The 12,989-nt window shown below is 30.9% G+C and overlaps 1 protein-coding gene and 1 non-coding gene across 3 annotated transcripts; both read left to right on the top strand.

Annotated features, from left to right (window-relative positions):
- Window positions 1–5,334: 5,334 nt before the first annotated feature.
- On the top strand, window positions 5,335–5,408 carry TRNAT-AGU. The gene has a single exon. It is a non-coding gene; the product is annotated as a tRNA-Thr (tRNA).
- Window positions 5,409–6,980: 1,572 nt separating this feature from the next.
- LOC106420502 (sister chromatid cohesion protein PDS5 homolog C-like) lies at window positions 6,981–12,331 on the top strand. 2 transcript variants are annotated; one of them, XM_048765798.1, is made up of 15 exons: window positions 6,981–7,345; window positions 7,613–7,816; window positions 7,898–8,079; window positions 8,275–8,401; window positions 8,478–8,669; window positions 8,781–8,819; window positions 8,906–9,278; window positions 9,402–10,099; window positions 10,176–10,289; window positions 10,559–10,632; window positions 10,779–10,830; window positions 10,991–11,071; window positions 11,161–11,210; window positions 11,339–11,398; window positions 11,488–12,331. In XM_048765798.1, exons 1-15 carry the CDS (start codon window positions 7,244–7,246, stop codon window positions 11,960–11,962), a joined length of 2,823 nt encoding a protein of 940 aa, XP_048621755.1. In that variant the 5' UTR covers window positions 6,981–7,243; the 3' UTR covers window positions 11,963–12,331. The 2 variants fall into 2 exon arrangements, with proteins under 2 accessions (XP_048621755.1, XP_013716800.2); XM_013861346.3 differs by having other exon boundaries at window positions 8,906–10,099.
- Window positions 12,332–12,989: the final 658 nt, after the last annotated feature.

The raw sequence follows: 12,989 nt of genomic DNA, 5'->3' as shown, positions 1-12,989 counted from the left end.
AATTATAATAAAATAGGTCTGAAATTGGTTATTTTCCAGTTTTGTACTATCTCCGTTTCACTTTATTTGTCGTTTTAGGTTTATTCATACAAATTAAGAAAATATTTAATTTTGCATATTTCCAAAATAAAAATATCATTGCCTATATACTAAACCGTATTTCAACCAATAGAAAAATAAAACAGAAAATATTGTTATTGATTTGCATTGAAAACATAAAACGTCACTTAAAAATGAAACAAAATTTTAACTCTAAAACGACAAATAATACGAAATGGAGGGAATAATAATTAATTTTGTTTATCTCTTGTGTTATTGTATCTTATATATTAAAATATAAGTCACAACCTTGATTCATGCGTTTTTTTTAAATGGACATATTCCTAGAAAGTTATGTTACGTTTAATCTCTAATCTTATCATTTAAATTTTGGACATACCAGAAATTTTTATTGGGCTATAAATAATTGAATTTAAACAATACGTGATTCATTGGATTTATAGATAATAAAATTAAATAGATATAATCTAATGTTGTAATATTATATCTCTATATGTTAATTATTTAAATATTTGTCGATATGAAGATTTTTTTTAAATAACAAAATATCTAAGAATGATTAATCTTTACTACTTTAAACCAATGAAAATAAATTTTAAACTATATAGTTTATTTTAAAAATTAAACAAAAACTAAATGCTTAATTTTTTACTCGATAATATAAATCTGTGAATGGAAAAGTTTAATTTTTTAAAAACTTGTTAAATTTGTGAAATGATACAATATTTTTGAATATGACAAAAAAAATATTTTACTAATATTTGTATATATATAGTTACGAGTTTAATAATGAAATAATAATCAGAAAATATATATATAGAAGAAAATACAAATACATGTAAAAATTTGAAACAATCTATTCAATGGAAAAAATATACCTTAAACTTATTTTGTTTTAAAAATTAATAGATATATATATATATAATATCAATTTAGAATTGAAAACAAAATATTTATATAAAAATAAATGAAAACAAAAACTCGTGCGGTTACGTGGATCAAGATCTAGTTTTATTTGCTAAAGTGTATGCCGCAACATAATCCGAGTCTTAGGTTCCGAATGGGAGGTGGAACAAAGATGGACCATCCATCATGGTGGGAGAGCTGTCTATTTTTTGCCATTCACAATTAATTAGATAGAAAAGTAGTTCTTAATAAAAAATAGTGATTTGATACGTTACAGTAAAAGTGGTCGAACTCTTATGGCTCCGAATGGTAACAGCGGGTTGAGCGGGGCGGGACAAGCGGATTAGCTAGTGCGGTGCGGTTTGTGTGCGGTTTGTGTTAGAAAAACGTATATTGCGGGACAAGTGCGGTTCGTCTAAAAGAAGCGGTTTAAAACAAAATGTGAATGGCGACTTGTGTAATGAATAGTGTAACTGCGGGATACATAATATATTTATATTTTATAAACAACAAAATGAGTAATACTAATATAATTTTTAATATATATATATATATATTATTTTTAAAAAATAGTTTATATATCTAAAATATAAATATGTTATTTCTGAGTTTTATAGCCAATAATTTATTGTATTTTAATTTCTTAAGAGAGATTTTTAAGATATAAATTATAAAAAGTTATAAACTAAAACACACATAGAAATATACATCCTTAATCCGTAATGAATTATTTTATTCTTAAACATTAAACTGGTGAAGTTGCAAAACACAATCATTTATTAACTTTTTAAATATTGTCTAAAAGGTGAAATAGAAAATAAGAAAGGTTTATTGCATATATTTTCTTTACATTTTTAATTAACTAATAACAATAAACAATAATTTTAATATACTGGTTGACAACAGTATCACAAACCACACGTTATTACTCAAGTTTTGTCTCAACGTGCGGTACAGACATAAAACAATCCCGCTACAGTCACATTTCTTATTTTAATTATTTTTATATGCAACAATTAATATCAAACAAAACAAGGTGAATGGTGACATAATTTTTGACCGTAGGGTGCGTCTTGTTTACCCGCAGTTCTCATTCAAGGCCTATGAAGAAAATACAAGAACCGCTATGCACAGTAGAGTTACTAGCTATTTGGAGTGGGCTGAACCACTTTCTAACTTTTTATATTTCTAATATTACTGTTTTAAGATAATCATATGTTTTCACTAGTGATTAAACTATCGATTAATTTAAATCTTTATATATGATAATGTAAGTCTTAAAATATTTAAAAATTTGTAACCAAGAGTTTATATAATTATGCCCATCATGTTTGTTCTTCGCTTGTTCCTATTTATTGATCTGTTATGAATTACTAGGTCTTATCATATTTATCTAAAACTAAAAAGATGAACCGAACCAAACAAAAATTAATCATATAATCATAAAATATTATTTATAAATCAAAATACCTAAAAAAATAAATTACTAGAATACTTTTTATCCAAAGAATTTAAATTATCCAAATATACTGATGAGAATTAATGGTGATTATCAGTGAACATATGACAAATGCATTGTGAGCTAATAAAAATATTATGTAGTATTTTTTACCCATATTATATTTAATTTTGTGTTATATATTTATTTTTAATAAAAGTAACACGGATTTGTTGTATTTAGTAGTTTTTTGAAATAATAAATTTTGTAATTCCATTTAAATAGAAATTTTATTATTTTAGAAATTTATTATAGATTCATACAGTAATTTGAACTATCTTTTATCCGATTTTACATTTCAAATAAGGGTTTTGATTTGGGATACATATTTAATTTTAAAAGTTAAAATAGTAATATATATGTTTAAAATAATTTCTATTATATTTTGAATAAAATTTTATAGTTTTATTTAGAAAGTATTCTTAAATAACACATTTAATTATGATAATAAATATTATTATTATTTTTATTTAAATTAATTTAAATTACTATAGTACTTTGAACCACTTTTCATCCGCTTTCACCATTCAAACATATGTTTTGAACCGCTAGATCCGCTCGATCCACACTTGTACCGCTAGATCCGCTTGATCCGCTCTTGTTCCGCTTGATTCGCTTGATCCGCTAGATCCGCAACGCTCGATCCGCTTTCACTTTAGTGTATCTTGTCAACGTATTATTATCGTTTTCTTTATTAGACCAATTCGGACATTTTGGGTTCGCGTGCATTTTGTCAAAGTGATCTCTTATGAGTAACCAGCTATGAGAACTTGGCAATGATGAGTGTTATAATGGCTTGAGCGTTTTGATAGTGTTTTGCATTTTGCATACCCCCATCAAATTGTTCGTGTATTGGTCAATATATAGTCATGTTGGTGTTTTATTTTTTGAAACTAAGGCTAAAACAATTAAATTATGTTGGTGGTTTATTCGTGGAATGTATTTTCTTAGTTTTTCTTTGCTACTACCAACATAGATTTTGCCATATAATTTTATACTAGGTGTTTTGCCCGCAATGCGGGTTTAAATATTTTCATAAATTTTTGAAAAGTTATTTGTACACTATATTCATTATACTAAAATAAATTTTAAAATAACTCAATATTCTACTTTTAGTTATAGAATTTATGTTTTTTTAACTTTGCACTAAAATAATTTTTCAGATAACAATACAATATATATATAAATTATCTTTTTAATTATATTTTAGATTTTGGATAATTCAATATCTATTTTTAACTATATAATTAAAAATTTTATTTGATTAATATTTAGTTATATAATTATGTTTTTAAATTTTAACTAAAATAATTTTTCAGATAACAATACAATATATATAGAAATTATCTCTTTTTAAAATTATATTTTTAGATTTTGGATAATTCTTACTATTATTAATTTTAATCAATTATCTAATCAAATAAATTAAAATTTCGTTTTTATTTTTTAATTTATTTATACATTTATTCATTAAGGGTATAAACGATATGAAGCACTCTAACTTTTAACGTGAGAGCTCGATTCCAAAATTTTACTTTAGTTATATAATTATGTTTTAAACTTTTAACTAAAAGATTTTTTCAGATAACAATACAATATATATAGAAATTATCTTTTTTTTTAATTATATTTTCAGATTTTGGATAATTCTTACTATTATTAATTTTAATCAATTATATTTTCAGATTTTGGATAATTCTTACTATTATTAATTTCAATCAATTATCTAATCAAATAAATTAAAATTTTGTTTTTATTTTTTAATTTATTTATACATTTTATTCATTAAGAGTAAAAACGATATTAACCGCTCTAACTTTAATGTGACAGCTCAATTCCGAAAATTTACTTCGCTAATAATAGTATAGATATATATACAGAATTTTATAGGTTGAAATAGTTATAGTAATGTGATTTAAACCATTTATCATAGATTACTTAAGATACATATTTTCGTAGATATTTATATGTATGTATATATATATATATATCAATATTATATTCTTAATGAACTACTAAGTGTTTTCCTGCAGCATGTGCAGTGAATCAGTGATACAAATCTTAAATTTAAATTTTATTTAAAAACAAAATTTATTATTCTTTTTCTATTTTATTCCTTTTCAATATTTTAGCATAATTTTTTGTTTAATTGAACATACAATTAAGTTAAAATAAATAATTTGGTTCATTTAAATTTATATTTAAAAATAGATATGTATATATTTAAAATTATAATTGTAGATAGATTTTTATCTATTTATTTTAGATAAACTATATTAAATCAACGTGGATAAAATAAATAAAAAATTTGATATAAAAGTTGTATAATTATCAAAGAGTATAACTAAACAAAATTTCTAAAATTTGTAGATATATAAAAGAAGCTAATAATATTACGATTAAACTTTTTCTTTTTTTAAAAAATTGTAAAATGTTTAAAAAAAGTATTTTTGTAATAAAATTGTATAAATATAAAAATAATTTCGAAATGTTTAAAATATTATTATATTTTATTATTATGTTATTAATGTCATACTTAAATAGATTTACTTTAACGATGATGTATAATTTACTACCATATTCTAAAATATTTACAAAATATAAATAAGAATTAAATGTAATTTTTCAAGACACATTTAATCATATATCATGTCAACAATTGTAGTATGTCATGTCATATTTATTTAGTGAAAATGATTGTAAATATGACATGTGTCAAAATCACTTTGCAAATAATATCAAGTGGATAGAACTGAATAAAATATTTAATTAGTAACTATAAACAATACTGTGTTTAGATTAGATAATAATAAATCCCATGAAAATGTTATGCATACGATAAATAGGCTGATGCACATGTACATTTAAAGGCTTTCATAGCTCAGTTGGTTAGAGCACCCGTTTAGTAAGCGGGAGGTCTTGAGTTCAACTCTCAATGAAAGCACAATGTTTGTTTTTATATTTTTTTCCAAAGTAACTATAGTGAGCTTGGATGACATCTGTATTTGTTCCTTCCTCATTATTGGCTCATTTATCCGATTATCCAAGATTTTCTCATTACACATAATGATCTCCAAAATGCAACGATGAAAATGTGCTTTCATTGAGAGTAGTAGTTTCAACGATGAAAATGCAAAATAAACATTAGAAAATGTGGCGATAAACCACTTTAGTTTTGCATGAATACTTACACCATGAGATGTGTAGCTGTTTCTGAAACGTTATAAATGCACCAAAATGTTTTGTGTGCGTAAATGGAGCTGACTGCGATCCAGTCGAAAGTTGAGAATTGACAAGATGGTGCGAGCAAACGACAGAGATCAAATCATTGACAAGCACAGCCGGTCCTGAACAAAGCCTAACGAAACATTGGTTTTAAGTCCACAAAACTTTTGAGAAAAATTACATAGAAAAAACTTCCAAAAGTTTTTTTTTGATCTCCAAATCTACCAAAACAATTTTAGCTAATTTTTTTTAATAAGTCGCCTATAATCCCTTAAATTTCAGTGGTTGTGGATTAGATGAATATAATACTTACATATTGTATAATTTAAATTATACTCTCTTAAACATGTTTATTGAGTGCTTAGCAATATATATATATATCTTCTTCCTATTGAATTTTCGTACATTTTGCAATATAACATCTTATAGAAAATCTTGTTTGCCACTCTAAAATAATATCATTTTTTTGTAAATTAAAATATCATTATTTAATCAGCATTATCTTATTTTAAATTAGCAAAAACTTATGTTTAAAGTCCCCAAAAGCATTTAGAGATGGTTTCAGTTATGTTTTGGTGATTTAAATGAGAAATTTAACAATGATGGTGAATTTTTCATGTTTCCATTCATGTTGAATTTTTTGCCGGATTATAAATTCATGGGACCCACTTTAGTGATCTCATTTCCTTATAAATCAAAAAAGAAGAAAAAAGTTTATCTTTCTAATTTCTACGAGGAAAGAAATGAACACAAATTCATATGTATCTGGTTTTTTCATTTTCTAGGCTGAATATTTTTTCATTCTTTTATTCTTTTATTCATTTTTCATTCAATTCATCAGTTACCAATTGAAGTCTATGTTTGTTGTACAGTATTTTATTAGCATTTTTTAAGAATTTTCATTTGCTACAATATTCTTCTAAAAAATTGACAGAAAATATTTCAAAGGCAGATTTGAAAGACAAGTTTATATAAATCATGGTGAAATCCGGAGAAAAGAAAAAAATCGGATACCTGATGAGATCCCTTGAGTGTTGAATTTCATTTTTAAAAGCCAATAAAAATGATTAAAAATAAATTAAAAAGATGATAAGTTATTTAAAAAGAAGAAGAAGAAATCAACCCATCGTAAAAAAAGATGACTAGTTATTATAAAATTATTACTTACTTACATAATATATATTTACTTATATATATTTTGTTTGTTAAAGATTATATATTTATAATTTACAAAAAAAAAGATCATATATTTATCTATTTAACGGCGCCGAGGGTTCTCGCGTCGCGTCTGAGAAGATTTTCTTACTTCTTTTTGGTTTTCTGTTAAACTGTTAAGATTTGAGAGAGAGAGAAAAAAAAACAAAACAATTTTTTTTTTTAAAAAAGAGAGGAGAAAACCCTAAGCGTGTTGCTCAGTGACACTGGTGTGGATTTTCTCGCCCTTTCTGGAATCGAAGGAGGAGCTAAGATACTATTCGTGCTGGGAATCGAATCGAATCTAGGGTTCATAGAGATCTAATCGAACGAGAGAGAAGAAGAGAAGGAGAAGGAGCCATGTCGGATTCTGATAAAGAGCTCGAGAATCAGATTCTCGAAGCAGGAGAACAGCTTACTGATCCACCTTCTTCGCTCGATGAGCTTCTGCTTCTCCTCGACGTGAGCCTCCTCCTCCTTCACCATTCCACTATTATCTCTTCCGCTATTCTCCCGCTTCGTGCAATGCTATGTGTTTAGTGTGGATTCCTTTATATAGATTTCAACTCTTGCTCGCTTCATAGATGATTCTTATCGATACTCCTCTTTAGTGTAGTGATTAAAATTGCATCTATAGAGGATACGACACGGTTATTCAATTCTTTAATTCAGTTGTGTGGAGGTGAGGATACTGTGATTTTGATATTTCCTCTTTGTTTTTCGCTGCAGAAACTCTTCGTCTGGCTTATAGATGTTGACCAGTCACCTCACGAGTCGATGCAAACCGCACTCTCTCCCCTGATGAAAGCATTAGTCGCTGGAAAACTCTTCAAGCATTCAGATGACGATGTGAGAGTTGCAGTCGCTGCCTGCATCAGTGAGATTACAAGAATAACTGCTCCTGAAGCTCCTTATGATGATGATCAGATGAAGGTATTATGTTAATTGATTGGTAGTTTTTTTCTTGAGGAAATGGTGATTGGTTGTTGACTCTTTTCTTTTATTCGTGTGCAGGAAGTGTTTAAGTTAATTGTATCTTCGTTTGAGAATTTGCCTGACTGTTTTAGTCGCTCCTATTCCAAAAGGATCTCAATCCTTGAAACTGTGGCCAAGGTCAGATCTTGCGTTGTGATGCTGGATCTTGAATGTGATGCACTTCTTATTGAGATGTTCCAGATTTTCCTCAAGGCTATAAGGTACAATCATAAAGATTCCTTATGCCACATTTGGTTTGTTACCACTCAGAACATCATATAATCTATTTTGGTGACTATTATCATTCTGATTACTTTTTCTTTGCAGAAACTTGGTTTTTACTTTCCCTCCGCGGATCTTCAAGCTTTTCACTCGATATCATGTTTGTCTGATGATTAGTTCATTTTACTTTTCAGGGACTTTCATCCAGAGAACGTACTTTCATCTATGGAGAAAATTATGACACTTGTTTTAGAGGAAAGCGAGGATTTACCTCCAAAGATGCTTTCACCCATTCTACATTATGTTAGAGAGGATGATGAGGTGATACATTGATGGTCTCGTTAGTTATGTTTCAGCAACCGGTGCTCTTTTGCTAACTCTTTCAACTTGTCCTCAGGTTCCCCAAGTAGCACGGGGGTTGGCAGAGCGAGTTCTCAGTAACTCTGCTAGCAAGCTCAAAAAGTATCTGACTGAAGCAGTGAAATTGTCGGGTGTCTCTTTAGATAAGTATAGTAAGATAGTGGCTTCGATATGTGAAGGGACATTCAGTGCTTTGCAGCACGACCAACTTGTTGAGAATGAAAAAGAGGTAAGCCAGTTTTATTTCTCACTCGTTTTTTTTTGTCGAACTGCCTCATCTTTTGGTCGTCCAGTTACATTACATGCTCTTATACTGTGCTCCCATTATTTTAACCTGCAGGATAGTCAAGGTCATTTAGAAAAGGAAGCAGAAGTAGAGGCATATATCTCTTCCCTTAAATCAGCATTGAGAAATAAGTTTCCTCAAGTTGATTTTTAATTGGTTTTTATTTTCCAAACCAGCAGGATAAACAGGAAGTAATTGCTACACCCGAGCGAACTGATGCACCTAAGGATGAATCTGGTAAGTCAGGAGTCAGCAACGGCGTTGCGCAACAGAATGATTCTTCTGTTGATACTGAGTCTACAAAGAAGCAAGATGATACGAATGCTAAAGACGATAATCCTTGCAACACTGACTTGGATAATACTTCTGAAGAGAAGCCTGATGTTGAACATCAACCTCAGGAAAAAGATCCCAGTTCTGCCATACAGGTGGAATCATCAAAAACTTCAGATATCAAGGAAGAGGCTGAACCTGGAGCACTCCTGGAGAGCAAGGATGTGTTAAGTTCGCCTCCTGGTGATTCATCTGTTAAAGCAGCCATTTCTTCTGAAAATGATAAGGAAACAAATGTGCAGGCTTTGCCATCTAAGACATCAGCTGATGAAACTGCCGATGTTAGTTCTCCATCTAGGGGTGAAGATCTTGTTGAGGAAAACCGGCCTAAGGAGACTGAAAATGATAAGGAAACAAGTGTGCAGGCTTTGCCATCTAAGACATCAGCTGATGAAACTGCCAATGTTAGTTCTCCATCTAGGGCTGAAGATCTTGTTGAGGAAAGCCGGCCTAAGAAGACTGAAAATGATAAGGAAACAAGTGTGCAGGCTTTGCCATCTAAGACATCAGCTGATGAATCTGCCGATGTTAGTTCTCCATCTAGGGCTGAAGATCTTGTTGAGGAAAACCGGCCTAAGAAGACTGAAAATGATAAGGAAACAAGTGTGCAGGCTTTGCCATCTAAGACATCAGCTGATGAAACTGCCAATGTTAGTTCTCCATCTAGGGCTGAAGATCTTGTAGAGGAAAGCCGGCCTAAGAAGACTGCAAACCAGAAGAAAAAGAAGAGCTTGACGAAGGAGGCCAAACCATCAGCTGTTAGTGCTACTGAAGAAGCTTCCGAAGAACCAAACACTTCTGAAGTTAAAGTTACCAAAAATTCTAGAAAGAAGGTTGCTTTTTCAAGTAAAACCAAGTCTACTGTTCCCCCGAAGAAAAGCACCTCTGAGACAAAAGCTGCAAAGCAGTCAGAGAAAAAGGTAGTTGAGAGTGAAAATGTACAAGAATCCTCAAAGCCAAAAGAGGAAAAGAAAAAGCCAGGACGTGGGAAAGCCATGGATGAGGACTCATTAGATACTTCTTCAGGTGATAGCGAAAAAGTAAGTTCGTCCTTGACCTGTATGATTCGATACTGCCTTCCTGTCCTTTTACCGATATCCTTTAATTGTGTTTCAGCCAGCTGTTTCCTCTGGAAAGTCAGCCTCGAAGTCAAAGAAAGAAGTGAAGCAACCAATAGAAGGAAGTCCTAACACAAACACAAAGAGAAAGCGAAGTCTAGGCAAAGAGAAAGTACGTTCTCTTAATTTCACCTATCATAATTATTACACGTGAAAAATTCATGTTCTACTAGATGCCATTTGCAGTAGTAACTGTGCGTGCATGATTGCAGCTTCTTATTTTCTTCAAGTTGAGATATTTTTCTCTTAAAAACCTGTTCGTTCCCTTCTGTGGAGCTTGTGCATCTCTTGTTTAGTCCTTTACTCGTACTGTTTTTTTTGTGCAAATTTTTCTTTTCCATTTTTTGTAGACTTCTTCATACTGAATTGATTCCCTGGCAGGCATCTGATCTCCAAAGCCACGGTGAAGATTTAGTTGGGTCGAGGGTCAGAGTCTGGTGGCCTATAGATAAAGCGTAAGCACTTTGTATTATTTTAGGAATTATATTTGATTTACATTACTGCAATCCGCTTCTCTATTATGTATTTTCTTGTAGATAGCTGAATCTGCACTAACAACTTAATAGTTGTCTTGTAACTGAATATTGGATTACTGTCGCAGGTATTATAAAGGTGTGGTCAATTCATATGATTCTGCTAAGAAGAAGCACCTGGTAAGCCCAATTTTATCAATCGCCTCAATAAATCTCTTTTGTTCGTCTTAATTTGTTTGTGGTGAACCATTAGCCTATTGATTGTACATGTTTTTATTAGATACAGTGCATTTTATGGTATGTTTTATTTGTTGTATGTTGTTGCTATCTTTGTTTTCAGGTTATCTATGATGATGGAGATCAAGAAATCTTGAATCTTAAGACACAGAAGTGGCATTTTCTGGATGAATCAGAAACAGAGGTGGGGCATTATATTTCATTCATCTCTGACTTTTTCTTTTTCCATTCTCCCCTTTGATGTAACTTGCAAGTTACATTTCCTGTCAGCAGGGTGAAGAAGCTACTGATCAGACGGGTCACGAGAAAGAAGCCTCCACAGAGTACGTGTTACTACTCTAGTTGCGGTGTTTATGTGGCACTAGAAAGAATTTCCAGATGTAATCGATATGATGTAATGAGATGAGTTTGGTATTCTTATGATGACCAAGCTTGGTAATTCTCCATGCAGGCCCCAGAGAAAGAAAGCTAAGACTGTCAAGCAATCAAAGATGGAATCGTCAGGGAAAAAGTAAATGAATCTGAAAGCAAGTAGTTAGAAAAGTGTTGAAGTCTCGAAGAAGTTCTTTACTGATAAGCAAATATTTTTTTCTAATTTAGGGGTGGTGGAGCTGGTTCCAGCAAGTCTAAAGCTGCTCCTGCTTCCAAGCCCGGTAAGAAGTCAAAGGATGAGAAAACAGAGAGCAAACCAAAGGATCCGAAAGAAGCTAGTAGAGAAGAAGAAGAGGATAGCTCTGAAGAGTTGAGCGAGGAAGAGGAAACCCCCAAAACCGTTGGTAAATTAGGAACCAGCAAGTCGAAGAAAGAGATATCGAAATCTGGCACATCCAAAGGTTCGTCCAAGAAGACTACAACTACTCCAAAATCCAAGCCAGGAGGACCTTCGAAATCTTCATCAGCAAAGGGCAAAGCAGCAAAAGGCAAAGCAAACTCTACACCTGCCTCCAAGGGCGAGGAGAGCGACGCAGAGTCAGAATCTGAAGAGACACCAAAGGCGCCAGAACCAGCAACAAAAGGGAAACCAGTGGGTTCAGGCAAGTCGCAGGCGAAGTCCGGTAAGAAGAGGAAGCGATGAGTCTGGCCTCAGGAAAGACTTTCTCCTTATGTAATTCAAGGTGGAAAGCTAAGCACAATGGCGGTGGTGTTGGTGGTTGTGGATCGATCGGTCTTAACGTCGTCTGGGAATTACAACTTACAAGTGTTGTCTTTGTTTTTAAGACAAGAAGCGTAGTAGTAGTAGTAGTAGTGAGTGGTTTTTTTTTTTTTTTTTGCACTTTTAGGTTCGATTTTCAGCGGATTTTTCTTTAGTCGCCCAAATAATTTAATCTTTGTGAATTTAGAGAGTTGTAGAGGCCTCAAAGACAAATTTGCCGAATGTATTTTACTCAATTTTAAAAGGATTTGTTCTAAGTTGACTAAAGACTTGAGAAAATTATATTACGTATATTTAATGGTTTACGAGATGCTTGGAGATTCTTAAATCCAATGGTTGCCGCCCATTATCTAAGGGATATTCCATGTACGTTTTTATTATAACACGATGATCAAGGAAAGCTTACGACTTGAGATCTATCAACAGCCTTGCAGCAAGAATCTAAGGCTCCCTAGATCTGATCATCTAAGGTCTTTGGTGATTTTGCACATAAGAATTGCAAAAATATATTTTTATTTTATCATGACAAGAAAAGAAACAAACTAGTATTAATCAGAACAAGATTTAAGACATTAACACATTTAAAGAAAAAAATAAAAACAAACTAAGTGTATAAAAATTAAGTTGTAATATGTGATGTATGATATATGGAAGGTCTTGGTGAATACATGTGAGGACAAGATCTAAGACATTAACAAATTGAAAGAAAAAAATAAAAACAAATTAAGTGTATAAAAATTAAGATGTAATATGTGATGTATGGAAGGTCTTGGTGAATACATGTGGTCCATGATCCCATACTCTTATTTTTCCCTCTGTTCATAGGCCGAGAGTAGCAATATGTTTACTTTATTTCTCCTTATTAATTAGGTATTTATATACATATCGTATTTAACCAAAATAAAATAAATAAATAAATAAATACATATTGTATATTAACGAATCTTAA

The sequence above is a fragment of the Brassica napus genome, chromosome A3 (assembly GCF_020379485.1).
Source record: "Brassica napus cultivar Da-Ae chromosome A3, Da-Ae, whole genome shotgun sequence".
In the NCBI taxonomy this organism is placed as follows: Eukaryota; Viridiplantae; Streptophyta; class Magnoliopsida; order Brassicales; family Brassicaceae; genus Brassica; species Brassica napus.
The sequence above is the reverse complement of the archived record's forward strand: the minus strand, read 5'-3'. Positions and strand labels throughout refer to the sequence as shown.